Below are 12,524 nucleotides of genomic sequence, written 5' to 3'. Positions count from 1 at the left end.
AAATGATGGCCCACTCAATGATATGGTCCACTCGATGATAAATCACGTTATATCTATTTAAGTATGGTATGGTATGGTATGGTATGATAAGAATCTAGGTACCTAGGTATGTATAAGTAAAAGCTTATCCAGGTGAGCGGGAAGGAGATTGTTATTGATAATTACCTACTAGGTATGGTGGTAGTAATGAATGGTCTTTTTGAATTTGGTGAGGTATGAAGAGTAAAGTGTGGATGGAGTGTGAAGTGTGAAGTGTGAAGTGTGAAGTGTGAAGTATTTAGGTAGGTAGTGGATTGGGGAGTGGAGTGGAGTAGAGTAGAGTAGAGTAGAGTAGAGTGGATTGGATTGGATTGAAGAGTGAAGAGTGAAGATGGAGAGTGAGAGAAGCGGAGGAGTAAGATGAGTGAAGAGAGGAATGTATTGATTAGATAAGCTAACCTTGGAGTTGATGGTTTTTGTGAGAGTGACTGTGGCGGGGGGGGGATATGTGATGCAGCCCGGTACCTAGCCCCGGGGCTTCAAGTTAGTTGTGGCTGTGGTTTTGATTGTGGCTTTGGCTTTTGGGCGGAGGCAGGTGGGTGGGAGACGGGAGTACTAGATGTATCTTACTGGCTCGACTGGTAGATAGGACTCAAAATCGTGATAAATAAAGTCTTTTTTTATGGGATATGGGTGAGATGAGTTTGGTTGTGGGGGTGAAGGGAGATTTCTTTCGAGATGATGTTTACCTAGCTGGAGGTCATACATACTACCTATATACTGTACTTATTTATCTATCTGATGGCTATATGGTCGACATTTCAATAATAATAGCTAACTAGATGGATATTGAATTGGATAATTCGGAGAGATGGAATTGGAGGTCTCTAGTGGTGTTTTTAACATGATTGATGATAAGATGAAGATGTAGATTTAATTTCGAATTATGATAACATTTACCATTTCTATAATATTTCTATTCAATTCAATTTCTTCCTCGATTGGATTACTTGTGTAGTGACTTCTTTACATTTTACTTACTCACTATTTGATGCATAGACCAACCAATCAGAAATCAGAACGAAACACCTCCATTTCCATCTTCCCAATCATCATCAAAAATTCTTCAACGACGTGTTTATCAACCCACGACAAGAAGCACGTCAATTTACGTACGAACAAGTCCCATCCATCAATGCCATTGTACCTATCAAAATAAGGAAAAGAAGAAGAGTCTGAAACAAAAGAAATATTTGGTGAGTGATTTGTTCAGCCCCCCCTGGGAAACCACCAGCCACCACCTCACCTGGCATCCATTACCTAGGTATCTTCCATTCTCTGAGATATTGATTGACAAGGTTGAATTGATATGACAACACATCTATGGTTTGAATCATTTATTTGGAGTAGAGATGATCTAGAAAGATGTACCTAATGATGTCCAGATGGATGTGGCTTACTGATTGGTTGGAGATTTTGTAGTTTCAACCTTACCTAGGTATCCTCAGATATCTATCAGCCTCAGAAAATACTATCTATCTATCTCAATCCATTCATTCATTCAATTCAATTCATTTCATTTCAGCAAGGGATCTTTTACACTTTTTGATTCCTCTCCACCCACATATACATACATACATACATACATACATCATACATACATACATACATACATACATACATACATACATACATACATACATACATACATACATACACCCATACATACCTACTACACACACCCATACATACCTACTACACACACACACCACCCACCCACCCACCCACCTACCCAACATTCCAGCAAAGACAAAAACACATACACATACACACATACACACATACACACATACTTACATACATAAATACATCACCAGAATCACCAATAGATTCAATCTATCATGGAGGTATGAAGAATTTTACTTATTATTATTTCATATTGTTTTATCGTGTTTTATCGTGTCGTATGGTATTTGATCGTATTTGATCGTATTTCATTCCATGCATATTCTATATTTTACCTTCTCCCTCGTTCCTTTTTCCCTCTTCCCTCTTCCTTAATATTGAAGATGGGTTGGGTTGTTGGCATTCTTTGCGCTACCCGGGCGTGTGGTTCTTATCATGAGTGGTACCAATATTGGATTTTCTCTCAGGCCACCATTTTTTGTCTCTGCTTTTCCATCTTGGATTGAAAATGTGACGAGTGTTGGCTCCACTAGGTGCCCCTTTGCATTTTCTCTTTTTGCTGGTAATGCGTCTTGTTTTCTTCTTTCTCTTCTTCTTCTTCTTTTCGTCAATCTGGTGGTGTGGTCGCACTTATCTCTTACATATACAAGGAAAGTCGAAGTTTCAATGATATCAAAGGAGTTGATGTTCATTATTGTTGGCTTTTCTTGTTGCCTTATTCTATCATCCTTTACATCCCTACATATATTGGAGTGAAGGATACATAATCCAAGATTCATATTCTCTTGACGAGTGTCACCCCAAGGATTTCAAGAGAATCATTCTCTCACCAAAATTCTGTGCATACCCGTTTCTAGATTCCTCTATACAATTTCGAATTTGGAAGACCGAGTACAACTTGGTACTTATCCGAGACTTTTGTATGAGTGTCAGTCGTTGATGTTGGACAAACAAACGGTGGAAGTCGACTTGGAGTTTGGATTTGTACTTTGGCAAGGCTGGTGGGATTTAATCAGGAGTTGGGATTTGAATGATTGTTGTGTTTTATTGTTCCTTGGGTATTGATCTTTTTCGGCAAACAATATCTCACCACATACAAGAAGCAAATATTGGGATTTCATTCAGCTGATATCACATTATCTTTTTACCATTTCATGTTATCACATCTTTTCTATCACTTAATCACTCATTTCTGTATTACTCATTCGCAAAGTTGCACTTGTTACTTGTACGATATTTATTTTATTGTTTCGTTTTAATATTAGTCAAATGTCTACTTCTACTTCTGTTTTACAAGTAGGCCGTAGACGTACCCAGGAGAATCAAACCTATAATGGTCCTCCTAGAATGGGTCCCGTTCGATATATTAGTCCAGCATCACTAAATCTTGAATTTCTTCATGAACAGAATCGTGCCGCTCTTCAAAAGAAGGATGCTACCAAGGTAGTTGATCCAGCACCTGGTGTTGCCGCAAAAGGCAAACCTAGATTATTATTGATGGGTCAAAGAAGGTTAGTTATGATATGAGATATCAGATTTATGAAATTGTTTACTAATCTATTGCAGATCTGGAAAATCCTCGATATCTAGCGTTGTATTTCATAAGATGCCCCCAAATGAAACCCTCTTTCTCGAATCTACCGCAAGAATTCAAAAAGATTCCATGCAGTAAGTTACAATAGATTCTGTTATGATGGTACCTACTAATATGCTCAAGTTCCTTTATGGATTTCCAGGTTTGGGATTTTCCAGGTCAAATCGATTTTCAAGATGCTCAATTCGATGTTGATGCGATCTTTGGTGAAATTGGTGCTTTAATTTGGGTTATTGATGCTCAAGATGATTACTTGGAAGCCATTGCTCGTCTCAACAGCACCATTTACAACCTTCATCAATCCTTCCCAAACATTAACATTGAAGTGTTTATTCATAAAGTTGATGGTCTATCAGATGATTATATGCTCGATATTCAACGAGATATTATGCAACGAATTCAAGATGAACTTTCGGATCAAGGAATGGAAAATGCACCTGTCAATTTTCATCTCACATCTATCTACAATCATTCTATCTTTGAAGCCTTTAGTAAAGTCATTCAAAAATTGATTCCTCATCTTGCAACTCTCGAAGCTCTTCTCAATGATCTTTGTCGCAACTGTCGATTCGAAAAAGCATACCTCTTCGATGTTCTCTCCAAGATTTATATCGCAACCGATTCTTCTCCAGTCGATATGCCATCCTATGAAATCTGTAGCGATTATATCGATGTTATCGTTGATGTATCGGAAATATATGGATATCAGCGATCTCCAGAATATATCACGAAATTAGAAGGACCACCATGGAATAAGAAATTGGAAGAACAAATCGCATGTAAGGATGCGGAAAGTGTGATTGTCCTTACGGCGGATAAGAGACCAATTATGTTGAGAGAGGTGAATAAGTATTTGGCATTGGTGGCGATTATGAAGGAGGGTAGTTATGAGAAGATGCCGTTGGTTACGATGAATGTGGAGACAGTAGTGGATGGGTTGACGAAGGTTTTTGAGATTACGAGGCAGAAGAAGTAGGGGTTGGTGGGTGGGGTGAGATGGAGGGGTGGGTTTGGGTTTGGAGGTTTAGGGCTTAGGGGGAAGTTTGGAGAGGGGGGGGAGGGAAGTAAAATCTTGTGGAATGGTGGAATAGTGGGTTGAGATTATAACACTTGACATTTTTTGCGCAAAGTCGAATATTCTGTCATTTTGTGAAGAAAGGAGAAGGTGGGGGTGAAGACAAGGAAAGAGATAGAGAGGTGAGGTGAGGTGAAGATAGGGAAGAGATAGAGAGAAATTATGGAAGTATTCTATAGGGGTAGGGAAAAGATGAAAAGAGACTACCAAGTGAAACTGCAAGATACATTTGCCTTTGCATTTGTACGTGTACGTGTATGTGTATGTGTATGTGAGATACGATTTTATTGATTTTTGTCAAGACTGGATAGGAAATATAGATAAGTAGCATTCAATATTATACAATATTATACGATACCATACAAGATTACATGATATGATACGATATGATATGATACGATGAATAACGCAAGCTGTGAAATATTTTGAGTTCAAATCTTCAAATCTTCAATACTTCGATACTTTACAGAAAGCTATGTATATTAACTCCAGTGTTTACTGGAAATGAAGAACTTCGCTATTCATTATAATGATACAATGATATAACGATACCGCTTTCTACTATTAAGAGACATCACTCTAATAGTTAAAATTTCCATTTCATTTCAATCCCCATCTTCAGTTCGCTTCTTTAGAACCATCATACCCATTTCCAAAGTCTGGCTTTCGTTCTTGCGAATCTCGATTTCTTGGTCTCAATGAAATCATCCAATCGCACTCCCATCCCGATTGACCCTTTATTCGTATATTTTATTTGATACAATGTCAAGAGTACTCTTCATATCCATAGTCAAGATAGTGTAGCGCATGATGTATTAAGAGTATCTCTGTCCAACAAAGTATCCATCTAATGAAGCTGCAGAAAACCATAACGTTCACTCTGTTGAAGACAATGCTGTACCCAAAATTCATGATCCCTTTCCAGCATTTCCCGAATAGTACATGGTAGATGCCATTCTCTCCTTTTCGTGCCTGGATGAGCTGATCTGAATTGCATCACCAAATCATTTCCCCACTCCGTTTCCCATTCCCACGTCGTAGAACCCGATGAATTAACAGATGCGAGTCTTTGCTCTCTCATCGGTATATAAAAACGTAGATATTCTAACAAGTGATGTATAACCAACCCACTTCGTCTCACATGAGGTTCCTCGAACGCGATTGACAAAATGGGAGCAGCATGAACACTTGTATACCCAGACGATGCCGTGCACTTTTGACGAAATCGCTCGAAACATCGACGCATTGTTTCGAGTCGTTCAGCGTAGTTTACATACATGTTGATGGCGTCTGCGAGCGAGAAGCGTGGGGAATCCCTTCGGGGTAAAGGCCATGTGCCCACAAGTGAGAAATACAAGCGATTGCTCGGCTCGGGACGAAATAGCTTCACGGCTTTCAAGAGGCTTGTTCGCTCTGTGGATACTTGCAAATTATTACTTTTCGTGGAAAATCTACCAGCATGTCAGAAATTGCCATCGTCTAGAGAGAGTACGACAATTTGGAAAATTGAAGAATGACAACTTCGAAAGCAAAAACACGGACAGACTCACTCACCTTGGATCCTTCAAAGGGATTTTAAACCGTAAATTTTGAACACTCCGCAAGAACCCCACTTCTCTACCCCTCTTAAGATGATGAATACCCTGTAATTCATAAACATTATGCTTATAAAAAACCGGCAGGGCCTCAAAATATAAACCACAATCTCCCCTCAAGGCTCTGAGAAAATTTGGCGATTTTCCATGCCAAGAATCGTAGAGGACGTAGAAGAAAATAATCGCGCGCACTTTTGATGGGAATTTGTACAATCCATCGGGACGATGGGGGTTTGTATTTGTATTTTGGGCTGCTGTTCGGATGCCGAGATTTTGAGACGGGGAATGGGGATTCGTCTTTCTTCTTTCTTCTACGTTGCGGGAAATGGAGAGTCCCATTTTGGATGATGGATTAGTCTGTTGATGTAATATAAATTCGATGTTTGGTAATATAGATATGTTATGAATACCTATCTGAAGTTGTGATGTGTCCGAGTTAATGGATAAGAAAAAAGGGCTTACGAGCAACTCATATCTAAAAGGTTGCACTCGCAGATAAGATATGGAAAGAAGACATTACAAATGTAGCTCAAGTTATAGGAAATGGAAAAGAGCAAGAGCAATGGTAGTGAGTATATAAAGATCACAATCCATTCTCGTCGAAGTTTTGTGAAATTATATATTAGTATCAATGTGTTAATTTTCGCATATACACCATTCAATCCGTCATTCATCCCCTTCCTACTATGACCTATGCAATATCATCTTCATCTCCATCTCCATCTCCATCTCCATCTCCAACCCCTCTTCAGAATAGTGCCCAGCATTTCCCAAAATTTCCTCCGACCCTCCCCTTTCCCTTTCTCTCAAATTTAGTCATGATTTCTTGAAACGCCTTTAGTTTGAATAAACGCCAACTTGATTAACAGTCTGTTGGAGATACTATGTAAGATTACAATAACGACATTCATATCTTGAGAATGGAAATAGAATTGAATATCGATTATCCACTAGTATAACATACTTCTCGACTCTGATAACCAAGCCTTTGTAACTCCAGATCATGACTCCAGGGTATCAAAGTGACAATTACTTTCCTATAAAACGCCTCATATATACAAAGTAGTCATGATATCTTCCGTACACATCCCCAAACTCCATATCATACCCAGAAACATCTATCCACCATGTCTCCCCCACCACAGTCGAACAACATCAACTCCAACTCCAATTCCCAACCAACACCCCCCGTCAACGAATAATTTCCCGTCTCCTTTTTCCCGGTTCAAACACCAAATCCTCTACCAAAACCGTCTCCCCACTCCCCCCACTCTCCGCATAGACTCTATCCCTCGCCAAACGATCATTCTTCTCGCTCTCCTCGACGAAAACCTCCTCTCCTCTCTCCATCCCCTCATCACTATCCGCACAGTCCCAATTACTTGGAAGTGCAGAACGATACTTAGTTCCGTTCCGTCTATCGTATTTGACACCTGGTACTCGTCTCTCAACCGTCGGATGCGATTCCTCTCTTTCCGGACGCGAAACTGCAAGTCCATCTGCGAAGGTATTTTGAAAGTTGGTATCGATGTCTACATCTTCGGAATTTGAGATATATCGCAAATCACCCTCTGAACCGCGCTGAGAAGGATTTCCATACATTTCTTGCTTCCGGGCCCATGTGAGAATTGTGTTGAACTTCGCGACGGTATCGATGGGACATTCAAAACCTTGATCGTAAAGCCATTTCGTGAGATGATTTTCCTCCCTCGGCTCGTGATGAATGAGAGGACCTCTTTCCTGCTCCTCCTCACAGCGTTTCTTCATTTTAAGCAAACTATTCATCGGAATCGGTCTCCACATCCCCGATTCCTCGCCGATATCTTTCTCATCCAACAAGATAGGTAAATCGTCTCCACTTCCCTGTCTATAGATCTCTCCATTGCTATGTTGATAAACCCCCGAGGGCGGATCATTCACCCCTGTTCCCGGAAGTGGCGTTGCGAAAATCGAGATACAACACTTTGGATGCACGCCATACATAAACGAGCGACAGTGTCGAAATTGCCAGATTTTTCCCGATTCGTGGGACATGAGATCGCGTTGGCGCATGGCGGCGACTTCGCCTAGGCTTATTTCGATTCGCGCGAGACTTTTTCCGTGGTTGCCCCATTTGAGGACGCGGCCTGTGTCTTGGCCGCGGTGTTGCCATATCCAGGATACTTTGTGGCCGGTTGAGGGGAATTCCAGATATCCAGGGGTGCCGAAGACGGAATCGAATTGATGGATGGTCCATTCGACGGTATGGCTATATTTTTCCATCATATAAGCTGCCCATGTGAATTTTAGAGTTAGAAGAGCAGGACAAGAATCGGCGGGACCGATGAGATCGCAGATTAGAGCGAGCCATTGGGTGCGACAGCCACTGTTGACTGTGGGTTCGACATGGAGATATGTGAGGTTTTGCGCCATGCGGATTATTCGGGCTGTGCGGTCGAAGGATGGGGAGGTGGAGGGGAGACTGTGAGTTTGTTAGTTGATGCCCGAGATTGTACTTACTGAAATGAATGGACATGAAGTCAAAGGAAAGAAGAAGAACAAGCATACCCATCAATAGGACCTGAAGTCCAAGTAGAGAGTGGAACTTCAACATGTACTTTCTGAAACGTCGACGCCAATGACACAATTCTCGTATCCATAAATCTGACCCCACCACTCTGAACAAAACATCTCCCCAGCCAGTAATTTTTATAACTCAAGGAAAATGTATTCGTTTTGTAAAAGATAGTTAGAGCTTCTTTATAAAGTCCCACATCTGCACGTAATGCGGCAAGGAATTTTCGAGCCGTGCATCGATGACCGAGTTCTCCCCATATACCCTGAAGGAGGAGACGATAGATCATACGACGAAGCTCGATTGGAAAGGTGCGAAGAGATCTGGGAGATGTTTTTTCCTCAAGAAAAGCCATCTTTGTTGTTGTGGAGAGTGCCATAACTGAATTATTGTGGTTGATATGAAATGGAAATATTTGATGATTAGTATATTGTTTATTTCGAGGGCAGAAACAAAGGTCGTTATGGGTACGGTCGGAAAGAGAATGGACAGTCGGACCTGGTTATAGGCCGAGCCAGTGACAAGATTGATCATACTAAAACTGATATAAAAAGTCAGAAGTGAATAAGTGAGTGATTCAAGCGTATGTTGAGACGATAACAGTCGAGGCGATAGTGAAAGATGTAGTATTAAAGAGGCTTGAATGCCCACCCTTATGATAGGTGATATTCGGAAGAGAATACAATCAACTTAGATTGTGTTTATATATATAGTCATACATTACTCTCCCTTGACTTATTGTGCCTTCTTGATATCCGCAACCTTTCCCTTTGATACCTTATTATATCCTTGCCCTCTCCAAACCCTCAATAAACACCATACAATCCATAAAAAGCCCAACGAAACCACGCTAGCGGTTCCAATCTCCACCCAGCTACTCTTATTTAAATCTAATACTGGAACAGTAACTGTATTCGTCAGCCTACCATCAGGTACGGCTACTGGCGAGATATGATAGAACATAGTTTGTGGCCCAAATAGACCATCATAACCTAGATTGACCCTATCAAAAGGGTTACCCGAGAATTTGCTACCTTCATCTGCTGTACATGCCCAAAAAACTATAGGATGAGGAGTCTCTATAGATGTATATCCATTGGTGTTGTTGGTAGGAGATAGATATCGCAAATGAAGAGGAATTTCTGCCGTGAAAGACTGGGTGGACTCAGGTGGTGCGAGTTCAAGTAAGAGAGTAGAACCCCAGATATTCATTGCATAGTCTGGAGCTTCTAGGTCGACTGGGGATGTAACGTGACGAAGAGCTTTTAGGTTCTTAGATGCAAGGAACAGTGGATCAGATAACTGATATTTATCAGGAAAGACGGTACGGGGTAAAGTGAGATGTGTATGTAATGAACATTCCCGATCTGTAACAGGTGGTTCGCTGGAGCTGAGCATGAGTTGTAAAGTAGGATGAAGACCAGAGGGTTCCATGAAGGAAGAAGTGAAGAATGTGTCTGTAGTGTGGTGTCTAGCTGGGAAAGCGAATAATGTAGGAGACGGTTTTGAATCTTCGCCGACTACAGTCAAGAAGCCACCTAATGAGATTTCTTCAGGTTGCAAAGGTGTTTCGACCGAAAGTATACCGACCTCTAAACGATGATTCGGTGCTGTGTTTGTAACCTCAAGGTCCCAAGTTTGAGGTTCCCAAAATGCAACTATGTTCAATGCATGAGATATTGTGTCAAAATCTATATCAACGTAAGATGCATAATCAAGACGACCGGCTCTTGAACGACACTCTTTATCCGATTTACCGCAAACATTTTGCTGTATATATTCAATGAGCGTTGTGAGATTCTCAAGGGGTTGATAATATTGTGTTGCAGCATTTGAAGCAAATCGTTCCACAGACAATTTGGTAAAAGACTCCTATAATTATTTAGATGATATCTCCAGTTCATTGGCAAAGTAGAGCTTACTTTAGGAGATATACAATCAAGATTTCCAAATACTTTCTTCAGAGCAGGACATAAAAGATCACTACGTAGTTTTAGCATATGTGATGAATGGATATTTTAAACAAACACGTACGGGCTTTTGCTGTTTCGCTGCGGACTGTAAAACACGTGAAGACCTGGAGAAAGTCTTGACAATAGAGGTGAAGCTGCATCATATTGATTTGGACTGACCCATCGAATATGAAGTTCATGAGATGCTTTTAATACTCCATATATCTCTTCAGGAAGCTCGCTAAAGCTAAAGGTAACTCGATCCTCTCTCGCAGCTTTCACCCGTCCCGCGGTGAGAGAGTCTTGGGAAATTTTGATGAATTGGGGGTCAACTGCATCTTGAGGCTGTTGGAGGAAAGTTATTCTTTGCCGCATGATGATTGATGAGACTTGTGTGTATGTTTTGGTACTTGAAGTGAGGTCTAATAAATATAGAGCTTATATACTCGAATTAGGTCTCATATATGTTGAGTTGGCAAGTGCGTTCATTCATGTGATTTAAAGTGTTTCGGCAGTATAAGACCCCTGTTAGGCGGTGAACCACATGAGCGCAAGGCTGATAGATATCATAACTTCCGCCACCAAGGAAAATAGGTAACTTGCTCGTTACACTTGCCTTCCAAGGTTGAATGAATATCTATGTTGATGATCTGTCCTTTCTTTTGAGGATTCACTTAATTTTGCATCGCTTGATACCTTATTCTTTCCTCGAAATACCATGAAAAACAACTCTCAGAAGCAACCAAAATAATTACAGCAAAAATGCTCTTTTTACCATTTCTTTGCCCGGCTCTGCTCACCCTCCTCACATTTACCCCTCTCACCACGGCTGCCTCCAAACCCAAGAATGCCATCTTACTATCAAAAGTAAAAACTCTCACTCTACGCGACAATGCCCAGACATCTCATCGACGAGTTTCAGCTGTTCCACAGCTATCATGTAGCGGCCCTGGCTGTCGACATTACAAAGTTGACGTCATGCGCTGTACCAACCAAGGATCCGATTATTCTTCCGAAGATATTCAATGGTCCTGCACTGCAAATCTTCCAGAGGAATTTAAGCTAGGAAGTACAGATGTTATATGTGAGGGTTATGATAGCAAGGATGATGAATACGTGTTGAAGGGTAGTTGTGCTGTGGAATACAGGTTGTTATTGACGGAGGAGGGCGAAGCAAAGTATGGAAAGAGCTTTTGGGACGGTGGAAGTGGAGAGAGCTCTGTAGAGAAAGGAATGGGTTTATTATTCTGGTTGATATTTGTGGGAGTTTTGGGATGGATTCTTTACTCGATGGTTCAAAATTGGAGACAAGGACCCGCTAATGGTCAAGCGGGAAGAGCCGGGGGAGGAGGAGGTTTTGGAGGATGGGGAGGAGGAGGACCAGGAGGACCAGGCGATGACGACCCCCCACCACCTTATCCAGGAACTGGAAAACGATCTACAAGAAACTATGGTGCTACTGAACAAGCGTGGAGACCTGGATTTTGGTCTGGTGCGGCGGCAGGTGCTGCTGGTGGTTATTTCGCAGGAAATAGAGCGAATAGACAAAATCAAGGTGGTGGTAGCTGGGGAGGTGGAGGTGGAAGTAGCTGGGGTGCAGGTTCTGGATCTGGAAGCTCAAGCGCAAGCTCCCCCTCTACCAACACTCGGTCAAATACTGGATTCGGCTCTACGTCGAGAAGATAGTTACCCTAGCAATCTGGACGAGGCACCTCACCTCTAATCGCGCTACTTCCCGACGAAGGGACCTGATTGAAGAACAATGTGATGAAAGTTGGCGTCTTATACAATAGAGCTATCCAAATTTTACCTCCGCGAAAGTATCATGATTACTTTTGACTCCAGTCTCCTATCATTCATTCCATCCCGACCGCGCTAGACATACAATGCAACTGATTGACTGCAATAATAATTTCATTTTGAAAACATGGTTATTTCTTTCTATTAGAGCTATTTGATCTGCCAACTCTGCAGTTTTCCCACTGCATCAATAATCAAGGGAAAGAGCATACCCCTGCGCTGGTCGACCGATTTGCTATCTTAAAATACAAAGTCCATCGCTGTCTGCTTCTATTTCAGAAATTTTCCG

At 41.3% G+C, this 12,524-nt stretch overlaps 5 protein-coding genes across 5 annotated transcripts; 2 read left to right on the top strand and 3 right to left on the bottom strand.

The window, feature by feature from the left end:
• Nucleotides 1-2,934: 2,934 nt before the first annotated feature.
• On the top strand, nt 2,935-4,235 carry EAE97_010592 (uncharacterized protein; the record flags this gene model as incomplete). Its single annotated transcript, XM_038881107.1, has 3 exons — nt 2,935-3,176; nt 3,232-3,333; nt 3,383-4,235. The coding sequence occupies 3 exons, from the start codon at nt 2,935-2,937 to the stop codon at nt 4,233-4,235; spliced, it is 1,197 nt and encodes a 398-aa protein (XP_038727968.1).
• A 946-nt stretch (nt 4,236-5,181) lies between these two features.
• Nucleotides 5,182-6,268, bottom strand: EAE97_010591 (uncharacterized protein; the record flags this gene model as incomplete). The annotated part of the gene is made up of 2 exons (XM_038881106.1): nt 5,182-5,785; nt 5,889-6,268. 2 exons carry the CDS (start codon nt 6,266-6,268, stop codon nt 5,182-5,184), a joined length of 984 nt encoding a protein of 327 aa, XP_038727967.1.
• Nucleotides 6,269-7,120: 852 nt separating this feature from the next.
• On the bottom strand, nt 7,121-8,862 carry EAE97_010590 (uncharacterized protein; the record flags this gene model as incomplete). The annotated part of the gene is made up of 2 exons (XM_038881105.1): nt 7,121-8,390; nt 8,477-8,862. The coding sequence occupies 2 exons, from the start codon at nt 8,860-8,862 to the stop codon at nt 7,121-7,123; spliced, it is 1,656 nt and encodes a 551-aa protein (XP_038727966.1).
• A 356-nt stretch (nt 8,863-9,218) lies between these two features.
• On the bottom strand, nt 9,219-10,810 carry EAE97_010589 (uncharacterized protein; the record flags this gene model as incomplete). The annotated part of the gene is made up of 3 exons (XM_038881104.1): nt 9,219-10,355; nt 10,406-10,466; nt 10,518-10,810. 3 exons carry the CDS (start codon nt 10,808-10,810, stop codon nt 9,219-9,221), a joined length of 1,491 nt encoding a protein of 496 aa, XP_038727965.1.
• A 387-nt stretch (nt 10,811-11,197) lies between these two features.
• On the top strand, nt 11,198-12,121 carry EAE97_010588 (uncharacterized protein; the record flags this gene model as incomplete). Its single annotated transcript, XM_038881103.1, has 1 exon — nt 11,198-12,121. The coding sequence occupies one exon, from the start codon at nt 11,198-11,200 to the stop codon at nt 12,119-12,121; it is 924 nt and encodes a 307-aa protein (XP_038727964.1).
• Between the last annotated feature and the right edge of the window lie 403 nt (nt 12,122-12,524).

This window comes from Botrytis byssoidea, assembly GCF_014898295.1.
Source record: "Botrytis byssoidea strain MUCL 94 chromosome Unknown BBYS_029, whole genome shotgun sequence".
In the NCBI taxonomy this organism is placed as follows: Eukaryota; Fungi; Ascomycota; class Leotiomycetes; order Helotiales; family Sclerotiniaceae; genus Botrytis; species Botrytis byssoidea.
The sequence above is the reverse complement of the archived record's forward strand: the minus strand, read 5'-3'. Positions and strand labels throughout refer to the sequence as shown.